Consider the following 25893-nt stretch of genomic DNA (forward strand, 5'->3'; position numbering starts at 1 on the left):
CCTGAGGCTTTGCTCAATACTAGGCAAATGCTTAACACTGAACTATACCCCCTCCATTTTCTGATTTCTTTTTTCTTACTCCCCCCCCTTTCTGAGACATGGTTTCTCTTGTAGCGCTGGCTGTCCTGGACTTGCTTTATAGACCAAGCTGGCTTCAAACTCACAGAGATCCACCTGACTCCGCCTCCCCAAGCGCTGGGAATACAAGTGTGCACCACCACACTTGGCTTTCTGATTTTATTTAGAAGCAAGCTCAAGCCAAGCTATGGCAGCATGCCTCTGCAATCTCCTAACTAGGGGTGTGGAGGCAGGAGTATTGTGAATTGACGGCCAGCATGGAATACAATGAACTCAAATCAGTCTGGGCAGTGACAATATCCTGTCTCAAAATTCAAACCAACCTAAAGCTCAGAAAGTTATAAAGACAATCAAGGTCCTAATGGTAAAACCAGAAATTTACTCAGAGGGACACTGCAACATTTAACCAAGGGAAAGCAAAATCAAACTGAGAAGGAACAATCACCGAAGAGTTAGGAAGTAAGAAAGATAGGCTGCTAAGGAAAACCCCAAAGGTCAAGAGTGATTCCTTCAGTGATGTGACTGCCTGTGAGTCAATGTCCTATCAGAATGCCACTGGGAGTGGTAGCCCATGCCTTTAATCATGGTATTGGGGAAATAGAGGTAGGGTGATCTTTGTTGAGTTCCAGGCCAGCCAGGGGAGTACACAGAGAGAGCCTGCTTCAAAAAGGAAATGAAAAAGTCATAGCAGATATGGTAGCAAATTGAAGTAAGGAGGTGATGGTAGTACTAGGGAATACAGCTCAGTTGGTAGAATGTTTGCTTAGCCTATATAAAGCCCTGCATTTGGTCTCCAAGAGTACTAAATAAAACTGGGCTTGGTGGAGCACACCTGTGATCCTAGCACTCTACTGATAGACGCAGGAGTTCAAGGCCAACCCAGGCTACAAGAGACCCAGTAAGGAGATTGGGGGTGGAGAGAATGAATAATAATAAATGTGCATGTCCTGAGAAGAGAAAAATATTCCACAGTGAAGTCACACTGAACTTTAATTCAATGAGTAGGCCAGGGCAAGAAACTGGACGGTCAGTGTAAGAGGAATTAGGTGCTAAAGATTTCCAATGGAATGGACAAGGACTATCGGGTTATCCTCAAGGATGGCAAAGAGTGGCTGAGACCCGTTATACAAGTGAAGAAGTTAGCCTGAAGAAGAGGTACTATCTATCTATATCTAGCTCCAATAACAAAAGAGATGCACATATACAGAGTCAGGGAGATAGGAAAACATTCAGAGAGGAGCTTTAAAAAAATCTGTTCCAACTACCACTGCAGAATACTTGATTACACTGTAAATAGATTGTTATTTGTTGTAAAAACCCATTTCTAGTTGTGGTGTGGCTCAACCTCAGCACAAGCCTTTAATCCAAGAGCTTTCTGCTTGAATATTGTAAACAGGATTAAATAAAGTCAACCATAGGAGAAGAGGCAGAGCAAGCAACCAGTTGACAGGAAGTGAACAGAGGAACAAACCATAGAGAATAAGAGGAAGTCAGAAGGACAGATAGATGTGCAGAAAGTAGAAGGGAGGGAGATACAGTTTGAACTAGCATAGGATGTGGAGCACTGCTCCTGGGGCACTGGCTGAGGAGGAAGGTCAGCTGGGGGCTTTCTCTGCCTCTCTGAGCGAGCAGGTTTTCACCCTAGCACCTGGCTCCTGAGTTTTCTTTTTTCTTTTAAATTAATTATTTTTTATTAATTATAATTTATTCACTTTGTATCCCAGCTGTGGCCCCCTCCCCCAGCCCTCCCAATCCCACCCTTCCTCCCTCTTCTCCTTCCATGCCCCTCCCCCAGGCCACTGATAGGGGGAGGTCTTCCTCCCTTTCCATCTGACCCTAGCCTATCAGGTCTCATCAGGAGCTGCACTGTCTTCCTCTGTGGTCTGGTAAGGCTGCTCCCCACTCCTGAGTTTTCACTGGTAAAAACTGAATGATTGCGATTTCGCTAAAAAAACAAAGAACTTCAGTTTTCAGAGAACAACAAGGAGAAACACATCAACAACAGGTTTCAGAGAGAGAGATTTTCTAAGATGGTAAGTGGACTAAAGAAATACATGCAGTAAAACTGATTTAAAAGCTTTTCTCAGTCTGTCTGACCCTGTGGATGCAGGCAAATATAACAGAGTAGGTAAAGACTGAGGGTAGTCAATCAGATACAATTAAGGACAAGAACAACAGAGGAACTACCAAAAATCAGAGCATGGAGAGAAGTGAGTATATGATGGGGATGAGGAAGGACGGAAACGGTCATAGGGACAATGAATCCTGGTTGGTACTGGTGAAAGTCCGTACAGTAGAGAATGAAGCAAAACGAAAGCAGGGTACAGGTTAAAATTAAAATTTAGGAACTACTATATAGTAGAGAACACAATCTTTGAGATGCCTACAGTTAGTAAGAAATACGAAACTTCTGGGCAGGGCTGGAAGCTGGTTCATCAGGGAAAGGTACCTACTAAACAATGCTGGTGACCCAAGCTCCCTGAAATCCAGGTAAAGAAAAGAATTAACATCAAAACTTGTCCTCCGGCATCCACATGAGTGTCATGGCATGCATGCTTATAAAAATACACCACACGTGTGTATACACGTATGTGTAGACATGAGCAATTATAAACAAAGATGTTTCAGTGTAGAAATAAAACAAGACTTCATAGGTCAAATTTGAAATGGCAGCTGAGATTAAAGGTAGATAAGGAAGTAAAGCATTCCTATTTTTTTCTGCATGACTTATTAAACATTTAGAGATAACTAATTCAAAATTGTCTAAAGAAAATAATTCATGTTTCATTAAAAATGATGCAATTGATAAAGGTTTTAAAGACTCAACCATGTTATTAACATTATACTCTATGGTATCCAGTTTAACCAGTTAATTAGTACTAAAATATATTCATGGAACTTAGAGTCCTGCATTTGTGTGTTTCAAAGGTAAAAGCACAACGTGTTAACAAAGTTAAAATTAAGTTTCACTCTCCTTGGATTATTGCTTGAATTATTTATTAATTTCCTAAATCCAGTAAAATCAGTACTGTCAGAAAAAAAGCTACTTTTACATCTGAAGATCCCACAGAAAACCATCACTCAAACACTTCTAAGTATCACTTGTACACTCTTAATTACCTGCTTTAGAGATCCACCTACCCCTGTAACTAACTTCACGTTCAATCTAAAGAAGTTAAACATACCTAAAGCACAAAAGATGAACCCTGGCTTTCCCTCTGGATGAGTGAATAAAACATGCAGCATCTGTGCTGGCACGCCACGCCTGCAGCAGACCTAATGTACTCACCTCCTGAATAGCCTCTTCACTGGGAAGCATGGAACACAAACACGTGATATAGGCTTGCTGAAAACACGACACCTGTGAGAGTTCTTTAGACTCTGCACACAGTTTTGATAAAGCAGTAGCTTGGGGGATGCAGTTAGATTTCAACAAGTGTTTGATTCGCATTTGTAGAAAGGAAGGTCCTTCTTGTGCAATCAATTTGTTAACTAGAAAAAAGGAAAAATGCAAAATATAATATACTACATGGCAGAGTGGTGATGACACTTTCATCTTTCTGCTTTGCCTTTTTTTCTTCTGAGACTGATGGAGCTCAGCCCGGCCTCAAGCTCACTATACAGCCAAGGATGACCTTTGATTCATGATTCTCCTGCCTCTACCTCCAAATGGCTTGTTATTAAACCCTGAGTTGCTATAAATGGTGTTTATTCTAGTCTCAAGACTCCTTTAACAGAGGCAAGAAAAAAAAAAAAAAAAAAAAAAAAAACCTAAAACAATTTCCATGCTAGTTAGTTTTATTCTAAACACCAGGATAATACGTGAATAATGAAACTGTCAATATTTCAAAAATTATTTGATCACGTCCCATCTCACTTTCTGGTAAGTCTAGTAAAGAACAGTAAAGAATAGTGAAATCAACTGTAAGTGTACATAAGTTCAAGAAAATGAAGCAGGTGACCTACACAATATTAACTATCACCAATTGGACATGTATGAGGTACCAAGTTTTATGCTAAATGTTCTCATATACCTCTCACTTATTCTTCACACCACCACCAAGGCAAGTAATGTCCACAGATTAAGGTTAGAAAATTAATGTTCAGAGAAGTTAGGTAACTTGCCAAGGATTCCAAAGCCAGTGGTGCTGTTTCCTCTAAACCAGGCATTTCTCAAAGTGTGTTCCACCGACCAAAAGACCTGAGAGATAGTCCTAGAAAAAAAAAGGATTCCTTGGTCAAATCTCTGAACAGTCCTGCAATGACTAAAACTGTTCATGTGTACTTAGCCCAGAATTTCCCAAGTTGATTTGACCAGAGAACCCTTTTATGAGTATTAGTCCCTTGTAAAATATAAATTCCTGGTTTAGTACACACTTTGGAAAATGCAGCTCAGAGCACTAATATACAGTGCTCAGCCAAGTCCTCAGCTCTACAAAGCTGCTCACCTAGTCTGTGACATTACACAGCTTTACCTAAAGAACAAAGGTTGAAGTGCAGCATTCAAGCAAGCTGGCTGTTTTATGCTTTAGGTGGTTAATCTAAGACATTGCTTCTCAGACTTAAAAAATGCCTCCTGACCGGGGGAGGGAGGCCTTCTTTTAATGCAGATTCTGACTTATTAGATCTAACTATAGAACTTAAAAAAAAAAAAATTGATATAGGATCTCTATGTAGATCAATGTTGGTCTTGAACTCAAGAGATCCACTTGCCTTTGTTGAGATTAAAGTGAGTGCCACCATTTCCTGGAACTTTAATTTTTTCCTAACAAAAATCCTCCTCTAGCTTTTAAATTATATATGTAACTTAAACTTATTTTCTAAAAGATAAAATATATGTGTACACATACACAGCTAAAATTACTGCCCAAGCCAGGGATGGTGGTATATGTCTGTAATCCTACCACTGGGACCCAAACAAGACTTTAAGACTTCTAGTACAGCGAGGGGCGATGGTGCAGGCCTGTAATCCCAAGCACTCAGAGGGCAGAGGCAGGCGGATCTCTGTGAGTTCAAGACCAGCCTGGTCTACAAAGTGAGTCTAGGACACCAAGACGATAAGAGAAACCCTGTATCAAAAAACAAACAAACAAAACAAAAAAGAAAAGACTTCTAGGACAACCTACAAGCACTATGGGGCAAAGCTGTTTGTTTTCTTTTCTTTCTTTTTCTCTTTCTCTCTCTCTCTTTCCTTCTTTTTTTGAAACAGGGCTTCACTATGCAGCTTTGGCTGGCTCAACAGCTTGCTAGGTAGACCTAGCTGGCCTTGTTGTACTCAAAGAGATGCACCTGCCTTTACCTCATGGATGTTGGAATTAAAGGTGTGTACCACTAGTTTGGTATAATATCCATCTATGTGTATATAATTTTCAGATCTGTGTGCTTCAATGTGTACCATGTGAGTATCTGGAAATGAGAGAGAGTAGTGTGTGCTGAGAATTCAAGCTAGGCTCCCTTTGAGAGCAACAAATGAGCGCTCTTACCTATGGAGCCATCTCTCCAGACTGAAAAATTCATTTAAAACAAACAAACAAACAAACAAACAAATAAGCAAACCTCTTATTTTGACATCAATGTTCTACAATGTTCTGGTTCCCTCCCAGAGAAACAATTCTAACTTCTGTACTGTTCCATAAATGCTTCCTTTCTTGACCAACTAAGTACATGATATAGCTCATTCTACCACCAATCTCTTAGAGCTGTCTTATTTTTGCTTTCCACCTAATGAAACGACACTATGTGGACGTACTATAAGTCATCTCAATGATTCCCTACAGATCCATTTATAAGTGGTTTCCAATCTTTAGCAGTCATCAATAATGATGCAATTCACAAGCCCATGCACAGCATGGGTCATTTCATCAATGAACATATAGAACAAAGTCCATGAAGTGAGATTACTAGGTTAAAGGCTTTGTTCAGTAATTCTGGCCCATACTGTCAAACCGTTCTCTCTACAAGTTGGATCTGCTTTTAACTATACTTCAGGGTTCCAACTCTGGAGACTTAGATTTACCAGGCTGAGCTTCGATTTTAGTATACGCTTTTGCTTTTAAATTGTATAAAATGAAGTCAAAGTCAGAAGTCATAAAGGGAAAACATTTACCTTAGCCTTTTCCATTTTAGACTTACAGTCATTAAAATACACAAAATAGTTCATTATTATAGCTCCCCTATCAATATTCTTTATTCTTTTGTTTTCAGTAATGTTACGTCAAGTATCAAAACCCACAACTACGTAACATTCTTCCATGCTGCTCCTTTCTTCAGGGAGCCGGGAGTTACCGGTCCCTGACCTTGCAGGTCTTTAAAGTCTTCTCATTATCGCTCCGTCTCCCCCTCATCCTGTTCTGCCTAACTGCAGACCCTGCAAGATCTGCCTCAAAGCTTGGAGCAGCTTACGAATCCCACAGGAGGCAACACCCCTGCGAACAGGACTGCTACATTTAAGCCCCCGTCTTGCTAAGTTTGCACAGCACTTTCCATCTCTTACCACAGAGCACAGAATAAGGGCTTGTCATATTTATTGCTTTTTTGTTTTGTTTTCTGAGAGTTCTCTCTGTGTAGCGTTGGCTGTCCTGATTTGCTTTGTTGACCAGGCTGGCCTCAAACTGACAGAAATCTGCCTGCCTCTGCCTCCCAGAGTGCTGGGATTACAGGTGTGCACCACCACGCCAGGCTTACAAAGCGCAACCTTGAATTTAAAAATCACTTCAGGGGATGAAGAAATGGCTCCCCAGTTAAGAACACTAGATGATTTTCCAGAGGAGACAGGTTCAACTCCTAGCACCCACATGGCAGCTCACAACTGTCTATAACATCAGTACCAGGGGATCTGACATACATTCAGGCAAAAACAAACAAACAAACAAACCCACCCAAAAGCTTCTAAAAGATAAGTAAATTACTAAATTAATAATAAAAAAGTCCTTTCAAGGGCTGGGGAGATGTATGCTGGATAAAAGCACTTGCTCTGCACGTAAGGGCTTGAGTTTGATACCAGGACTCTCACAGAAGGCAGTGGCCCCAGCACTAAAGAGCTTCCTGCTCAATGAGGCAGTGCAGTTAATCCACCTGCCTCTGCCTTGGGGCGCTGATATTAAAAGTCTGTACCACCCTGCCTAACTTCTTTTCCTTTCTGAAAAAATTATCTCTATTTCTTAGATACCTATTTCTTATTTACTTGTCAATACATTAATCTGTTAAAAAAAAAAAAAAAGGCAGTTCAACAAAGCATTTATCTTGCATGTCCAAGGTACTTTGGTTTATGCTTAGCACCACAAATAAAATGGGAACTGTGTGAATACACGTGTTTCAAAACTTAACAAAGTTGTCCTCTGACCTCTGCACATGCTGTGGCACACATATGTAAAAATTTTAGAAAAGAGGTGTGGCCAGGAATGTAGCTTTGTGGCAGAACACTTGTCAATTTTTAGGCCGGATTTTGATCCCAGCCACAGGTGCTGAGAAGAAGAAATAAAGTTGCTAACAGCAACATACTTTATCATCTGCAAACAATCACATTTAAGGTTTAATTTAAAAAGAGTTCTTAGTGCTGGGGAGATGGCTCTGTGGTTAAGGGCACATACTGCTCTTCCAGAGGACCAAAGCCCAATTCCCAGAACTCACATCAGATGGTTCACAACTGTCTGTAACTCTAGCTCCAGGTGATTCCAACCACTGATCTCCTTGAGCACTGTAATTCTACGCACATACCCACACAGACACACCCATATATACATAATTAAATAAACCTTTAAAAAACAAAAGAAGCTCTTAGCTAGGCAAGGTGCTGCAGGCTTGTAATCTGAACACTTGGGAGGTTGATTAAAAAAAACAAAACAAAAACCTCAAGGCCTTGGGCTGGAGAAAGAACTCACTGGCTAAGAACACTTGCTGCTCTTGCAGAGGACCCAGATTCAGTGCCCGGCACCTACATGGCAGCATGGCACTTCCCAGCCATCACGGGACTCCCATGGGATCTGACCCTCTCTCCTGGCTAACAGGCAGCAGGCACACATGTGGGACATATATATATATACATACAGACAAACTAGCATTCCAATCAACTCAGTCTGAGAGTCAAGTGGCACTTACAGACTTTGGGCCTTTTGAATGCAAAACAAAGCTTAATCCTAGAACTCTGGAGGCAGAGGAAAGTAGATGTCTGTCAGGTCAAGTCCAGCCAGGACTACATAGTAAGACCCTTTTGTAATACTATAAAGAAGGGGGCTGGAGATGGCTCCATCCTTAGGAGCACAACTGCTCTTGTAGAGCACCCAGGTCAATTCCCAGCACTCATATGGTGGCTCACAACCACCAGTAACTCCAATTCCAAGGGAAGCCTGACACTGCTTCAGGCCTCTGTGGGCACCAGGCATGGATGTGGTACACATACATACGGGCAGGCAAAATACACATAAAATAAAAACAAACCCTTAAACAACAATTTCTCGCCACTTAGTGACAAGAACATCGGAACATTTGATACAATGCATCGCTGTGTGATGATACTGATATAAACAGACCTACCACACTGACAGTTTCACAAAAAGTACACGAAATAAAATCAGGAAGTACATGATAAATCATGTTTCCAGCTTATATATTTACTACACTGTAATTTTTATGGACTGTACTCCTACTTATTAACGTTTACTGTAAAGCAGAATGCTGTCCTGTGCTAGTCAACATCAACCTCAAGGATTTCATATTTACTGGTGGTCTTGACTTCAAAAAGTGTGTAACTGAGCACACTTCGACGTGTACATATGAAACTGTAACTTATTTCTTAGAACATACCCCACCATTATGCAAGGTGTGACTCTAACAGCTCTTACTGGTAACATGTTAAGTCTCCACTTGCCTACATTTACAAAGGAAAACCATTTTTTTCCCAAACAAGTCCTCAAAGGACATGGCCAATAGAAAATCAACAACAGCTGAGGGGCTGGCAAGACTGCCTGGCAACCGGAGGTAAGAGCCCCAGAGTGAAAAGGTGGAAGGAGAGACCCTAGCCTATTAATCTGTCCTCTCAACACAGGCTACATCATGCACACCTGCCCAGCAACATTTTATTTTTTTCTTTTCACAGGATTTCTCTGGGTAGCCCCGGCTGTCCTGGACTCACTTTGTAGACCAGGTTGCCTCAAACTCAAGAGATCCACTTGCCTCTGCCTCTTGAAGGCTGGGATTAAGGTTGTGTGCCACCAACAACAATTTAAAAATTAATTGAAGAAAAAAAAATACCTTACTATAAAAAAAGGCCTAATAATATGAACACAGTAGTCACACTTAATGAAATGTTAGCTAACTGAGGTATTGTTCTGAAATCTCTTGTTACCCTAGAAATGTAACAATTTCATCTTCATCTCAGAAACTTAAAATAAGAAAAGATACAGAGGCATTCATACAACACTAAGAGTATATAAGAATTCTTAAGGAAAAAAAGGAAAGTATCAAATACTAATCATTGTTGTTTGACAGGTTCTCACTGTAACAGGGGCTAGTCTCCATTATGTCGGCTAACAGACTGACCTAAAACCAATCCTCCTGTCTCTCCAGAGTGCTGGGATTCCAGTGTGCAACACCTACCCAGCCACCCCACTCCTCCCCCACCTCAGTTTTTACTACTTATTTCTTACTATTTAGAAAAACAAAACAGAACAAACAAAAATTCAGGTACAAAATTTTAATTCCTGCAGAACTTAACATGGTCAGTGAAGTTTTAAGACTTACCTTCCTCTGTTTCTACTGGCTGTTGAGATAGAATTTTAAGGAGAACAGGGTTTTTCCACACTCCTTCTTTTGTAACATGAACCAGTATTTGTAGATTATTATTCCCAAATTCCAACAATGCATCATGTGACTCCTAAAACAAAAACAGTATATTTAGAAGAGAGGCTAATAAAAAAGCTTTGTCTTCTCAGTCTAGTTTAAATATCAATAAAATGAAAAGGACTTATAACTCAATAGAGAAATTAACCTCAAATATTTGTGCTTTTCTATTGGGGTATTTCTAACCAAGTTTAAAATGTACTCAAAACGTTTCATGACTTTCCCTCATGTAGAATTATCACAATCAATTTATACCTGAGTGAGTATCTGAAATGTCCTAGTAATTAAGATGGCCAGACCTAATAATCTTGGCAGTAGCAAACTTAATTTTTTTTTTTAAGGCCACTGCTAGAACTTTCATTTAATGGCCTGTTCAGTATTCACACAGGCGGCATACTCTTGAAGACAAAAATAATTACTGATGGCAATAATTGCTGTATGACACGGGGGGGGGGGGGGGACCTCATGCATGCTACACAAGCTGTCTACTGCTGAGCTTCAGCTCTAGCCCTGATTTCCAACCACTTAAATTCTTGTTAATGTAATAATTAAATAAGAGGTGCCTCTACACAAAACATCTTAAGGTCCTGGTTATTACTGTTTTTTTTTTTTTTTTTAAATGCAACTGCTCCTCAGTATAGTAGCACATGCCTTTAATCTCAGCATTTGAGAGGCAGAAGCAGGCACATCTGGAACTCTAAGCCAGCCAGGGCTACATAGTAAGACCAGGGGAAAAGTGGCACACTTCCAGCAATCAGTAAGTAGCAGTGAAGCAGGAACATCAAGAGTTCAAGGTAGTCTAGGCTATGTAAAACCTTATCTAGATAGGAGATTTCTAGTAATAGTTTACTAATCCCAATATTTATTTTGTAATTATTTAATATCATTTTAGCATTATTTAACACGGCAATTTTCCTTTAACAGCTTGACAGGTCTTTAGACTTTCCCCTGAACATAAGACAGATATTTACTTTGCAATGAAGACAAAAAAATCTACATGAAAATTTCAGAATTTTCTGTCAGGAATCTATAATGTCTATGACAGCACACTGACAGAAAATATTAAGCGAGTTAACGGTGGCACATGCCTTTAATCTCAGCACTCAGGGCAAAGGCAGACAGATCTCTGAGGCCAGCCTGGTCTACATAGAGAGTTCCAGGACAGACAAGGCCACACAGTGAAACCTTGTTTCTAAAGGGGAGGGAGGGAGGGGTGGGAGGGAGGGAAGAAATAAAACATTATCACTACCATGACAAATGGTTTTAATACTTTCTTCTCCCCACCCATCTCTCGGAATCTGATAGGTTACCACTTTCCCCAGGACTGTGGGATTAAATGATCCTCAGCCTCCAAAGGAATTAGAGCCAAGGCCAGGAGCTGCCTCATTGAATAGTTTACTTTTTCATCTGTTGCTCCACTTTTGTTGTTAGTAGGCATTTGACTAATTGCACCAAAGGTACTTGAAAACCTTGTACTTATGAAATTTAAAAAATGCTTTTTTATTAGGGATGTGTGTGCAAGAGTACCCGCGCAGGTCAGCAGACAGCGCATGGCAGCTAATTCTCTCCTTCTAACAAGTGCACTCTAAAGCTTAAAGTCATGTCAGGCTCAGGAAAAAAAAAAAGCACCCTCACCCACTAAGCCATCCTACCAGCAGAGGTTTTTAAAGTACAGTTGTCACACACTGAAATAAACAACACTGATATGGCATAAGTTGTTCAGTTTCATACCATTAAAACAAATAGGAGATATTTAGCCAAATAATTTATGGTCACAGGCAGAGAAGGATCTCATGTGGTCTTATCAAAGAGGAAGATCAACATGTAGAATAAACTGCATGCTCATAATAAAAACTAACCAAAGAACAGCATAGGTGTGTTATGTGTTCAAGGCCAGCCTGGGCTACAAAGTTCCTGTCCAGCCTAGGTGTAACATATAGAGATGTTATCTCAAAGAACAATTAAATACCACAGACAATAAAAATCCTTATCAGGCAAGAAACATAGCTCAGTGTAAGAGTGCTCACACAGCATGAGCAAAGCCACACATGCTTAATCTCCAGCCTGGAAACAAGAAGAACAAAAACATGTTTGGAGTGTGCTTTCTAATACACACAGAAGAGGCATGGAGAAGCTGCCCACATCAGTCAACATAGGTGCTGTCTGAGGCCTTCGCTGATACAAATTTTTATTCTGGGTGGAGACAGAACATCATATAAAACAAAAACCAAAAGCCAGGTATGGTGGCATGCCTATAAATCAGAGCACTTGGGAGGTGGGAAAAAGAGGATAAAAAGTTCAAAGCTGGCCCAAGATACATACATAGCAAGTCCTTACCTCAAAAACAAAACAAAAGTTGTTTCTTTTCGCCAAAAGTATACAGAATGCCATGTACTGTTTGTCCATTTGACACACTAAATGAGAAAACTTACTTTCACATTTCAGATTTTAATAGGGACCAAGCCTCTTATTTATCCGAAATGTTATTTCATTAATTTTACTGAACACAGATCAAAAAAAATCCTTCGTGTTACATAACTACTAAAAACTTCCACTTGGGGAGGCGACACTTACTTTTACTCAGGCAAACATTCTAAGAAAATAAAGAAGCTTATGAAGGTATTCTGTCTAGAGAAGAGATAATAAAAATACTAACACACTAAAAGAATTAATGACATCTGCCTTTCTAGAATGTGTCATCCCAGGACCCAAACTATTTAGGTCTCAAAGCGTCAAGACAAAAATACTTGTGCTCATCTGGGCTAGGTGCTGCATGCCTGTAATTTCAGCACTCAGGAGTCGAGGGCAGGAGTGTCACAAGGTTGAGGACTGCTTTAGCTACAGATAAAGTTCAAGGGCAGTCTGGCTCTTGGATTTTGGCTTAGCCGCATGGTATGATCATCTGTTTAAACAAACAAACAAACAAACAAACAAACAAGAAAGCAAAACCCAAATAAACCCCAAAACAAAAGCAGAAGTCAACATGCCATACATGAAAGATGACTGTAATGGCTGTTTGAATATGTGAGAAATCAGGACCACATCACAGGGTTTAAAACAGCCAAGGAAATTCTCTTCTCCCACGGAGAAAAACACTGCAATCATTTCACTTAATAGTATGTACTCCAGAGGAAACAAATTCCTATACTATAAGTATGCTTTTAATACTCAGATCTTTACCGGTACGCATATGAAGCAGGCTCAAGATACCGTTAAGATGTGGGCCCTGATGACCCGGTTAGTAAAGGATTCTGAACCTGATGGTGGGTGTTACTTTGGGCAAGCTAACTTTCCTATGTGTGCCTCCTTGTTGCAAATGGGGATTCTCCACACTGTAAGGTTTACTTGATTAAATACAGTAAAATATTTAAAAAGGAAGTACAGAGCGCTGACCCTTAATTAGTGGTCACTAATTAAATGATTGGTGTTATCTGATGTCTATTTGTGTGTGTGTGTGTGTGTGTGTGTGTGTGTGTGTGTGTATGTATATGCAGGCATGTGCACATTTAGGTCAACATTAGTGTTGGTCCTCTGGTATTTTACTACTTTCTTTTCTTTCCTTTCTCCCTCCCTCCCTCCCTCCCTCCCTCCCTCCCTCTCTCTCTCTCTCTCTCTTTCTTTCTTCTTTCTTTCTTTCTTTCTTTCTTTCTTTCTTTCTTTCTTTCTTTCTTTTTTGAGACAGAATTTTACTGTGTAGCCTTGGCGGTCCTGGACTCAATTTGTAGACCAGGCCTGCCTCTGTCTCACTGAGTGCTGGGATTACAAGTGTACGCCACCACACCCAGCTCATCAGCTTTCTTTGTTCGAGCCTGGAACTTTGCCAAGTAGGCTAGGCTAGGTGGATATGAGCTCTAGGGATCTTCTTTGCTCTGTCTCCTACTTTGCCATCCCTGGGAGTATGTGCCTACGGTACCACACCTGGCTTTTGACATGGGTTCTGAGGATCCAAACTCAGGTCTTCATGCTTGAAAGCAGACGCTTTACTAGTTGAACCATCTCTCTAGTTCCTAACTATATTTTTAAAATGTCTTCTCAGTTTCTACTCTTAACAGATCACTTGACACCTGTTGCTAGGCAGGACACTTGCCATTTTCTAATTGGCTCATCTACCTACAAAGGTAAGAGCCCTCGAACCAGGTGTGCTGGCTCACGTCTGTGATCACAGCACTTGGGGTGCAGAGGCAGGCCTGGTCTACAGGGTGAGTCCAGAACAGCCAGAACTACACTGAGAAACTGTCTTGAAAAACCAAAAAGGAGGTGAGAGCCCACTGTCTCCTGTTAAGTATACTGTATGAATAGAATCTGTAACTAGTTTGATTCACTTAAGAGATTTATACTGATTGGCAAGGCACTATGCTATGAACAATCTGAATATTTTACTTTAATAATCATAAATGTATGAATATGTAATTAGCCTTTTTAAGTTTCAAAGTTTACTTTGCTGAGAATAATTAATTGGGCAACTATGCAGAGACTTTTTTTTTTTTTTAATTAAAATGGACTCAACAGCTGGGCGCTGTGGCTCCTTTGGGGAGGCAGAGGCAGGCAGATTGCTGTGAGTTAGAGGCCAGCAGGTCTACAAATTGAGTCCAGGACAGCCAAGGCTACACAGAGAAACCCTGTCTCAAAAAGCCAATAAACAAACACACAAATAAAAATAATTTAAAAATTAAAATGGACTCACCTGTAGAGACTGAAGGAATGGTGCCCAGACCTCACAGGGCAGTTCACTTTCAGACACTGAAAGCAGTAATTCAAAACAACTCCTACAATACAAATAACTCTGTAAGTATATAAGGAGATTACAGTAATTCAGTATAGCATGAAACAAATATGCAAAAATAATCCTTATACGCAAAAAAAAAAAAAAAAGAAAAAAAAAACCAAAAAACACTTACACTCCATAAATTTTTCTCCGAAATTACTCCATTGGCTTTTCAAGTATTAAAAAAAGCAGAAGTAAACTATGACATTCTAATGCATTTTAGAAATATAAGAGCCCTCCAAAAACAAACAAACAAACAAACAAAAAAGTCATATTCCAAGGAGTGTTAGTTTGTATAGGGAGGTTATTCAGACCTACAGACCAAAACCAAGATCTCAGGACATTGTGAGTTTGGCTGAACATGATAAAGAGACATAGGCTGTTAGCCACATTAGTTTCTATCATTTGCAGAGGAAGCAGATGATTTCTTCACTTCTAAAAATGAAGCAAAAAAAGTTTCTTACTACCCTAACCACTACCTAGGCACAGAGAAGTAACAGGAAAGGATTTTGTCTGTCTTTTCTTTTTTTTTTTAACCCCAAGACAGGGTTCTCTGTGAGGGAATGCTAATCCTCTACAAAAGTGTGATGTCATTCACCAACAGGCTAGACAAAAGCAACAGATCACCCTGACCAGCATGCATCTCACTCAACAATGCAGGATATAAAAGAGACAGTATCAGCCTACACACCAATAGTTTTTGATAAAATAAACAATGTTAATGGTGTAATTTTGTCTTCTTTTATGCAACCTAATATTAAAGCAGCTAAATGACCTTGGACACCTAGAGTGCCTTTACTATACTGAGATTTTGTGCTGGTAAAATTATTTTTAGTTCAAATGATGTAATTAAGTTGCAAGGTTTCACAGTATCTTCTCCAAAGTATATGGTATTCTCAGAGATAACCAGTTTCCAGATCCTGAATGTATGGTAATTAATTCTGACTACCAAATATCTTAGCTTGAGATTTCTGGAAGGTGGGCAGAGCGTATCTATGGGAGCATTTCCACAAATGATTAACTTAAAAGGAGACTTCAGCTGAGGGAAGAAGTACCATCTAAAGCCTGACGTCCGATGGATTACAGGAGGATAACGGGGGCTGGAGAGATGGCTCAGTGGTTAACAACAATGGCTGCTCTTCCCGAGGTTCAATTCCCAGCAACCACTCGGTGGCTCATGACCATCTATGATGTGATATGATGCCCTCATCTGTCATACAAACATACATACAAATAGAATACTCATGTGTAAATCATACCTACACTCATAAATAAATCTTCAGAGAGAGGGAAAGAATGAGAGTAAGGGAGCAAGCCCAGCCTGCAGGTATTCTCTCTCTGCTTTGTCCTTCAGGGTGAGGACAGTCCAACTTGCCCAGGCCTCCTTCTCAAGATGGACTAAAACCATTGAAACTGAGCCAAAATAATCCTTCTGTCTAAAGCATTTGGTCACAGTCACAATAAGTTGTTTACCACACAATTTATACCTAAGGGAAAGCGAAGGAAAACGTACTTGGAGGACAAGCCTGGTAAGAAAAGGGAGTCTAAAGACGGTTGCACAGTGTTTAACTGGAGCTTCACTTGAACTTTATTATCTCCTGGGAACTTAGGGTGAAGACTCCCAGCAGAGGGAATCGGTGCTCTGCAGAGCAAATAATACACTGAAAAGAGGAGTCAGGCAAACAGCACAACCAATAGTACTCAGCTCTTAAGTAATTTAAGTGCTTAAACTTACAGGACTAATCTGCCAAGCACTAGGAGGACATCTTCACATTCAGTAGTTAAAAATGGACGTGCGCTGGCAAAGCTTTGGATGGCAAGGCGGTATACCTCCAGAAGGTACACAATGTGCTCGGACGCGTTCTTGTTGCTTGCATATTGCAATAAGGTCTAAAAAACAAACACATTTAATCATTTTACAAATAAAAAAGAAACAAATTGATTCTTTGCTCTCAAGTGTACTATTTGTTCCTTCTTTCCTAACACATGCTTACACACTGTCTTTTAGGCCCTGGTTTGTTTTAAAGGATTCTATATTCACCAACTCATGAGTCATCCCTTCAGAGAGTTAGTGGAATGCAGGACAGGTCTTCTGAGGGAAGAAATCAGAGAAGCCATGCTAGGCCTGAGCTGGGTCTCCCTCAAGTAGCAATTTTGGTTAATACAGCATTAAACTGAAGACAGAAAAGGAAAGGAAGATTGACCCCTCTCCCCAATGTAACTAAAAACAAAAAACAAAACAACAAAACAAAACAAAAAAAACCCTTCAAAGATATATAGTAAGAGTGCAGGATTACAAACTTTCTACACTTTAGTGTTCACATTAAGATCCATTTCTGAGCTGGTTGTGCTACACATCTGTAATGCCAGGGCTTAGGAAATGTAGCACAAGGGTCAAGAGGTTAAAGGTGATCTTTGACTACACAGTCTGAGGTCAGCCTGGGCTACATGACAATCTACCTCAAAACAACAAAAGATCTTTATTTTTAGTTAAACAACAAAACAAAGCAAGCTTTTAATGATGTGATAAGCCATCACACTGCACATAGGAAAATGCCCAACATACTAAATGATGCGGACTGTATGCACCTGAATGCCAATTAAATGTTGTTCCGTATTGTCAGGAAAGTAATGTGTCATTTAATCAAATTACAGGCTCTCTCCCAGGACCCGGCCTCATGCAGCCCAACCTGACCTTAAACATGAGCGCCCTCCACAACGTTCAGTTGCTGATGTGCTGGAGATCAAGCAAGCCAGACAGGCCCTCTAACAACTAAACTACTGGCCACAGTCCCAGTTAGTCACTTTCAAATATCCAAGACTTGAGACTTGTTTGCATTGTGCTGATTTTTTTTTTTTTTTAAAGGATTTTATTTTACTTTGTTTGGCTTCAAATTCAGAGATCCATCTGCCTCTGCCCGTGAGCACTGGGATTAAAGGCATGTGCCACTATGCTTGGCATTTTATTTTATCTTTAGTTATGGGGCTGAGGAGGCCAGAAGAAGACATTGGATCTCTTGTGAACCATCCAATGTGGATACTGCAAACCAACTCAGGTCCTCTATAAGAGTAGTGTGTGTGTGTATGCATACATATATGCTAAGCCATCTCCCCTAAGATTTATACTCCTTAATCTTTACCTTCCTACATGTTAGCTAAAATCAAGTAACACAGTCTCCTTAACATATCCAATAAGCTCATGCTTAGCATTTCAAGAATCACTGAAATAATCTTCACTAATTTTATTTATTTATTCATCCTCTGTTTCAGTAAACTCATTTATTCCACAAATAAGGAAACCAGATATGCATGTCTGAAAGAATACTACACCTAACCAATTAAGCACCATGTTTAACTATTTAAATACTCTTCTAGGGTACTCCCTAATTCAAGTTCCAGACAGATTAGCACCAGCATACTACTTCAAGCCCTTGCTGTATATTTCAAATCCCTATTTTATATTTTCACCTGGATGGCCTATTCAAGTCTCAAACCCCAACATGTACAAAACCTAGTCTCTTCCCCCCCAAAATACACCCTTTAATTTCCACTACCTCTTTTCAGGAACCAAAACTAAAAATAATTTTGAAGCCACCACACCAAAGTTTGTTGATTCTAGCTCAGAAAATAACTAAGTCTCCCACCATCTCCATAGCCAGTGACTTATTTCAAGTACCCAAAACTCTTAATTGCTACAACAGGTCCCTTCTGCATATCCAAATACTCTCTAGTTCTCAAGTGTGCTATAACTGCAATATATTTGTACATTAAAGAATCAATGCATAAGGCAAAAAGACCACAAATAGCTGAACTAAAAATTGCTAACACAGCTAGACTGTGCTAATAGTACTGTGGGTTTTTTTTTTTCTGTCATCTTAATATTTTATTACTGTAAAACTATCAAGAGGGGGGCTGGAGGGATGGCTCGAAGGTTAAGAGCACTGTCTGCTCTTCCAGAGGTCATGAGTTCAATTCCCAGCAGCCACATGGTGGCTCACAACCATCTATACTGAGATCTGGGGCCTTCTTCTAGCATTCAGGTGTACATGCAGAAAAAACACTGTATATATAGTAAATAAATCTTAAAAAAAAAACTATCAAGAGGAAATAATTTCACGATGGTCACATTTTATGTAAGGGATGAATTTCAATTTTAGCACTAATTTTCCCAAAGAAAATTATAGTTATATTTATTGGGCATATAGTACGGGATAGGCACCTTCCAAAGGGCTTTCATCCTATTACAATCATGCACCACATAACAATGTTTTTTGTTCAAGCAGGGGTAATACTGGATCTACAGAGATGGCTCAGTCACATTGTCACATTAAGAGGCCATTACGAATACATCTTGCTCTTTGTTTGTCATTTGTTTTGAGACAGAGTCTCTCTGTTATGCAGCCCTGGCTGTCATGGAACTAGCTCTGTAGAACAGGCTGGCCTCAAACATGGAGATCCACCTGCCTCTGCCTTCACCAGGCTGTACATACTGCTCTTGTTGGGGACTCAAATTCAACTACCAACATTCCCTGCTCATTGAGCAGTACCAACTGCCTTTATTAAAACCCCAGCACCCTCTTTGGACCTCCAAGGGCACTGGCACGCATATTTACTTATCTATGCATAAATTTACCTAAGCAAAAATGATAAAAATAGACACATATTTTTAAATAGGTGATGTTAAAAGCAAGAAGGGGTTGGAGAGGTTGCTCATCTAGATTAGGGTCACTGGCTGCTATTCTGGTGGACCCAGGCCGAATTCTCAGTACCCACACAATGACATCTGTTAACTCTGGTCCCAAGGAATCTGCTGCCCTCTTCTTAATCCTACAGGTACAAGACACAGACTTACATACAGACTGAACACCCTGACACATAAATGCAACTTTTAAAACAAGAAAAGAAAGATGCAGACAAAAACAAAGTATCATCAGGGTAGAAAATACAAATTATTTTGACAACAAAAATGATCTGTCCTGGGATTAGGAAGAAAGAAAAGGGCCCATGGAGGCCTGAGGATAGGGTCTCTAAACAGCCTCCAACTTCCCATTTAGGCAAGAACGACTTTGAATTTCTGATCCACTTGCTTCCTTCTTACAGACTGTTTCGTGCGCTGCCGAGTAGGGGCCAAGCTCTGAGCCTCATGCAGGGCAGGCAAGCACTTTACAAACTGAACTACATCCACCCTACAGCTGACTAAAAAGACTGAACTGTCGCTTCCACCCTCCACTGATAGACATCCCTGATCCCTTAGCTCATTCTTTAAATAAGGAGGCAAACTTTATGCCTTAAGTGATCTACCGTGTAAACGCTGAACAGATGATTTGAATTAGTCACCTGGCTCCAAAGCACACGCTTTATCACTGCTCTTTATGTCTTCTCAGAATACACAACTCGACTGCTATTTTAATAAATATGTTTATTTCCAAATTCTGCCTTTTCTTCCGATGCATCACCTTTAGTACCTTTTTAAAGAGAAGAGTATGCCTTATTTTAAAATCTGCACGTAACACAAGAAATCTTGTTCTGATTTTAAATTTTCAGTTCATGAAATACATCAATTCTCAATCTAGCTGGGCAGTGGTGATGCATGAGTGTAATCCCAGCACTTGGGAGGCAAAGGCCGGCAAATTTGAGTTTGAGGCCAGCTTGGTCTTCAGCGTAAGCTCCAGGACAACCAGATCTACACAGAAAAATCCTGTTTTTTAAATTAATTAATTAAAATAGAATTCTAGATCGGAATGATGTGATTATATTGTAAAGGGTAAGCTTCCAGTGGGAGTCCGCAATTGAATCTCATCCCTGAAGCAGACCAAGTTTTCAAATGCAAAGGTAAGGAGATGGAAGAACTTCAGGTGTGTTTAGACACTTAAACATCAGTCAGCAGTAAGGACTAAGCGGGGCTGAAGGACTAATGACCCTGAATGAAAAGAGAATAGCTGGATGCTCCAACTCAGAAAGTAACTACAGTGAGTTCAAATCCAAAGTCTGGAACCTGTGTTGCTCTTGTACTCCAATGCATCCTCTGTACATTAGCTCCGGCTGCTTTGCGTTCAGAAACCTGGCCTCTCCATCCATCTACACTTCTTCATCCACCCTGATTACTACATTTCACTGGATTCAGTCCACCATCCCCATCATCCCAGATTATTTTAGGTACTGATCCTGTCATGGGTCATAAATATGCTTTCTAGCTTCATCTCATTTTCAGTTTTAAAATGCCTCTAGCTTTTGACATAACAGTAGTGTTTCTTTAATTTGCAAAATCTTCCATAATGCATAAAACCTCCCAGAAACAGAGCACTGTTAACAGGCAAGCATGAGACCTTCCATTATGTGAAAAGGGAAACATTTTATGCTGATGGTATGTCTTTCCATTGACTGCAGGGCCTTCCTTTGACTTCATTTTTATTTTTGCTATATGAGCCCTCTCAGTCCGGCATGCTGGACAAGCCCTCTTCATTGAGTTATATCTCTATACACAATGTAGATTTTTTTTAATGCTATAACTTAAATTTCTGAATTGAGAGTTACTAGTAAAAGACAGAAACCAGTGAAATCCAACATAGCCTAGAAATAAATCCTTATATACATGGTGAAACTATTTTCAAAAGCTGTAACAAGATCATTTGACAGGAAAAAGACAACCTTTTATTAACTAGTCCTAGGAAACAAGACATCCACATGCAAGAGGATGAAACTGGGAGCAGCTGAGATAGCTCAGAGGCCACCAGTTGTTGATCAACCTGGGAGACTTGAGTGCAAGCCCTAGGCAGGAGAATGGACTCCAAGTTGTCCTGGCTTCCACAGACATATGAAATGCTGTGGCACTCATTCACCCATGTACACACACACACACACACACACACACACACACAAATTTTTTTTTTTTTGAAGGTTTTAAAAAGCCACGCTTTTTAATACCAGCAGTTGGGGGCAGGAGCTCTGTGATTTCAGGACATCCTGGTTTACATAGTGAATTCTAAGACAGCCAGACCAATGTAGAGCCCTTTGTCTGAAAACAAACAAACAAACAAACAAACAAAGAAACAGGCAGACAAACAAACAGACAAAAAGGTACATACTAGAGCAGTCAAATTTATGGAAAGAGGAAAAGAGAGAATAGGGAGTTAAGTGTTTAATGAGCAGTATCATTTGGGAAAGATGAAGAAGTTCTGTTGTAAAACAGAGTAAATGAATGTACTGCTGTAATCAACTGGACATAGGTGTGGAGATTGAACATACAGAGGAAGTTAAAACAGCTTGACCTTGAGAATTTGAGGCCAGATGAGGCTACACAGTAAGCCCCACCCCATTTTAAATAACTTATGTCATATACATTTTACCACAATTACTCTAAACGAAGGTCACTGAGGCTGGAAAAAGGCTAAATGGTTAAGGACATCTGCTGCCATCACAGAGGACCTAGGTTTGATTTCCATCACACACATGCTGGCTCACAACCATCTACTCTAGTTCCGGAGGATCTGAGCAACAGCTTTCAAGGGTACCGGGCATACACACGATGCACATACACACAAGCACCCAAACCCTCACACACATAAAAGAAACACACCTTTTTAAATGTTTAAATAACGGGTTGGAGAGATGGCCCAGTGGTTAAGAGCACTTGCTACCCTTGTAGAAGACCTTGGTTCTGTTCCCAGCACCCACAAGGTAGTTCAAAACCATCTGTAACTCCAGTTCCTGGGGACCTAATGCTTTTTTTCTGACCTCTGCAGCCACACAGCATACACAGAGCACAAGCACACACAGAAAGGCAAAACACTCAAACACATAAAAATTTTAATAAATTAATCTGAAAGAAAAGGCTAATTACATAAATGAAAATCAACCATGAACCTCAAGATTTTACAGAAATGTGCAACAGGAAGGCTCAAGGGAGGGAGATAAATACAAGTAACTATCCAGTTCTGCTTTAGTGAGTCATTATTACTAAAAAGACTAATCTATAATATCTGTTAATTGCTGCAATGAGTTTTTCTTTTTCTTTTCTTTTTCAGTGTAGGCCTTACCCCACAATGGCCTTAAATGTATGATCTTCCAAGTGTTAGGATTACAGACTTGTGCCACCCAGGCATGTTAATGGATTCCAGGAAAAGAACTCAAGGTTTCCTGCAGTCTCAGCAAGTACTCACCAATAAAGTTACAACTCTAGCCCAAAAAGTGGATTTAAGCCCAAGATTTACCATGTATGATTAAAAGCATTACAATTCTAACTGGGTAAGAGGAAAAGACATGTTTTTTGGCAAGTAAATCTCTGTGCAATAGAGGCCAGTCTGCTCTACACAGAGAAACCCTGTATGGAAAAACAAACACACACACAAAAACAAACCCCCTCTATATTCTCCACACTCTCCCACCCTTGGCAAGTACCACTCTTCCTGTTTCTATGTGCAGTATGTCACTTTCGTAATGTATTGTTGAAAAAGAACAAAACAAAAGTGTGTTACTGGCAGCAAAGCAGACAAACAGGATGAGATAGAATCCAGAAATGCAGCCCTAAACATATGACTACTGACTCTCACATGGCTCAAACCAAACTCAGTTGAGAAAGGGCAATGTTTCAACAAATAGTGTTAATTAGAAACTCAATTCTGCTGGGTATGGTGGCTCATGCCTGTAATCCTAGTGCTCCGGAAGCAGAGGCAGATGAATCTCTGTTGAGTTCTCTCACTTTGTCTACAAAGTGAGTCCAGGAGAGACAATGCTATACAGGGAAATCCTGTCTCAAAAAACTAAGAATCAACCCAATGGAAAAGTGGAAAAATTGAATTTAAACAAAATTCAGAATCTAATTCTTTTTTTTCTTTCTTTCTTTTATTATTATTATTATTAATTACACTTTATTCATTTTGTATCCCCCCCATACAGAATCTAATTCTTAATTTTAGGTTAATAGAGTCTTAATCTAAGAATCTAAATATGTCCTTTGAATTAACTGTCAAAGAAGCAAAAAAAGAAAACCTGCAAGCACATCTTACAAAGAGCTTTTGTCTAGTCTAGAAACACAGACTTACTTTTCTCAAATCTCAATAATATACAAAACAAAAAACAAACCCCAAAATACTAATCTTTAAAATGCCAAAACCTGAACATCCACTGGACCAAATACAGATTGCAAAAATAAGCACAAGAAAAAAAAAAAACTAAACATAACTGAAAAGGGAAGTGAAAATTAGGGCTTCAGTGAGCTACCACTAATTTTAGAGTAGTGATAGCTTAAAAAGTAGCCATGTGGGCTGGAGAGATGGCTCAGAGGTTAAGAGCACTGGCTGTTCTTCCAAAGATCCTAAGTTCAATTCCCAGCAACCACATGGTGGCTCGCAACTATATATGAGGTGTGGTGCCCTCTTCTGGCCTGCAGGTGTACATGCAGGCAGAACACTGTATACATAATAAATAAATAAATATTAAAAATAGCTTACTATGTGACTCTCCTGATTTCATTTCTTTAAAATAAATTAAAGAAAAAAAAAAAGTAGCCATGCCAGTGTCTATCAGGAGGTAAAAAACAAACTTCACACATTGTTGATCAAAGTGTAAAATGATACAACTTACAAGGGATCCAGCTATAACTCCTAAGGAAGGAAAAAGCACTTATCTATGCCAACGATACAGAATGCTCACAGCAGCTCAGTTTAGGGTATCCACAAGCTAGAAAATCCCAAATATTTATCAACAGCTAAATAAATACTAATATAGTATATTCATACCAAGAAACCAACTATCTGTATGGGAAGAATTTCAAAATAATTAAGCTAAGCGAAAGAGGCCAGATTCTATGATTGTACTTAGAAAAAAAATGCAACCTAAAGGGCTGGAAAGATGGCTCAGTGGTTGAGAGCACTGACTGCTCTTCCGGACCCAGATTCAATTCCCAGCACCAGCACTGTGGCTTACAAACTCCAGTTCCAGTGTTTCTGATGTCCTCTTCTGGCCTCTATGGCACCACAAACATGTTGTGAACAGACAAAAAAACCTACACATATAAAATAAAATTCAACTTGGAAAAAAGAGAAATTATTGAGCTGGGTACACTTTGGTAATCCCAGAAATTTAAAGGCATAGGCAGGATTACTGCAACTTTAAAGTCAGCCTGGCCTACATAGCAATTTCAGGCCAAGAAAAGTAGAATAACATTAAAAAGCTTGGTTTGTTTTGTGTGATAGAATTCAGGAAGTCTAGCATGCTTTGGCAAGTGTTTTATGTCTGAGCTACATCCACATATCCAGTGGGAGTTAATTTACTTCTGCCACTGTCCTCTAAGGACAAGCTGGTTGGAGGCAGATAATAACATGCGACAATAAAACCGACTCACGCTCCTACTGCAAACGCAGGATGGACATTTGTTTACAGAGAGCTCTATGTATTGCACTTTTGTTAACACATGTGCTAAATTATTTTCAAAGTATAATAAAGTTTTTCAGACATATATTTGATCAACTGGAAAATGGCATCTATTTCAAGAAATTTAGTAGGCTCGGTAGAGTGATGCATGCCTTTAATCCCAGTACAGAGAATACACAGAGGCAGGCATGTCTCGAGTTCCACGCCAGTAAGAATGCATACTGACACTGTCTAAATAAAATAAAATAACTTAAAAAATATAAAAACCTATAGTGAATTCAAGGTCAGCCTGAAGCACAGGTCTTGGTGCCAGCAAGATGGCTCAGTGGGTAAAAGTACTTGTCATTAAGGCTGATAACATGAGTTTACATTGTAGAACACTGACTCATGAAAGCTGTCCACTGACTTCCACGTGAGTGCTGTGGTGTACACACATAAAGCCTTAAGAAAAAAAAATGTATTAATTAAAATTTTAAAATAGGTTTTAGCTGACAAGGAGATGTGCCAAATGACTTCCAAAGTTTCTTTCTTACTTCAAACACAAAATTATACAATTATGGTAACATGACTTTATTTTTTCCAGGGACATGAATTTTGTAGGCTGTAAATTAAAATAGTTTCTATATATACATACTTCAGTATAATGCAACACACAGTTGGGCATCATAATACAAGCCTATAATCTCAGCACTTGGAAAGACAAGAAGATCAAGAGTCTGCTTGAGCTAAGTAAGAACCTGTCTCAAAAAAACCAAAAGGAAAGCAAAGAAACACATAATTTAAATATAAAGTAGACAGACAGACTGGAAAGGTGGCTCAGTGGTTAGAAGCATATGCTCTTG

The 25893-nt window shown here is 39.6% G+C and overlaps 1 protein-coding gene across 1 annotated transcript in view; it reads right to left on the reverse strand.

Annotated features, from left to right (window-relative positions):
- The window catches only part of Rlf (RLF zinc finger), a 60703-nt gene that overhangs the window by 21596 nt on the left and 13214 nt on the right, over positions 1-25893 (reverse strand). The window contains exons 2-5 of the mRNA XM_055611388.1: positions 16416-16570; positions 14600-14681; positions 9817-9949; positions 3368-3570 (exon numbers count right to left, since the gene is read on the reverse strand). Coding sequence (XP_055467363.1) covers positions 3368-3570; positions 9817-9949; positions 14600-14681; positions 16416-16570 — 573 coding nt within the window. The remainder of the gene's footprint in view (positions 1-3367; positions 3571-9816; positions 9950-14599; positions 14682-16415; positions 16571-25893) is intronic.

The sequence above is a fragment of the Psammomys obesus genome, unplaced genomic scaffold, assembly GCF_907164565.1.
Source record: "Psammomys obesus unplaced genomic scaffold, mPsaObe1.curated_primary_1811, whole genome shotgun sequence".
Lineage (NCBI taxonomy): Eukaryota > Metazoa > Chordata > Mammalia > Rodentia > Muridae > Psammomys > Psammomys obesus.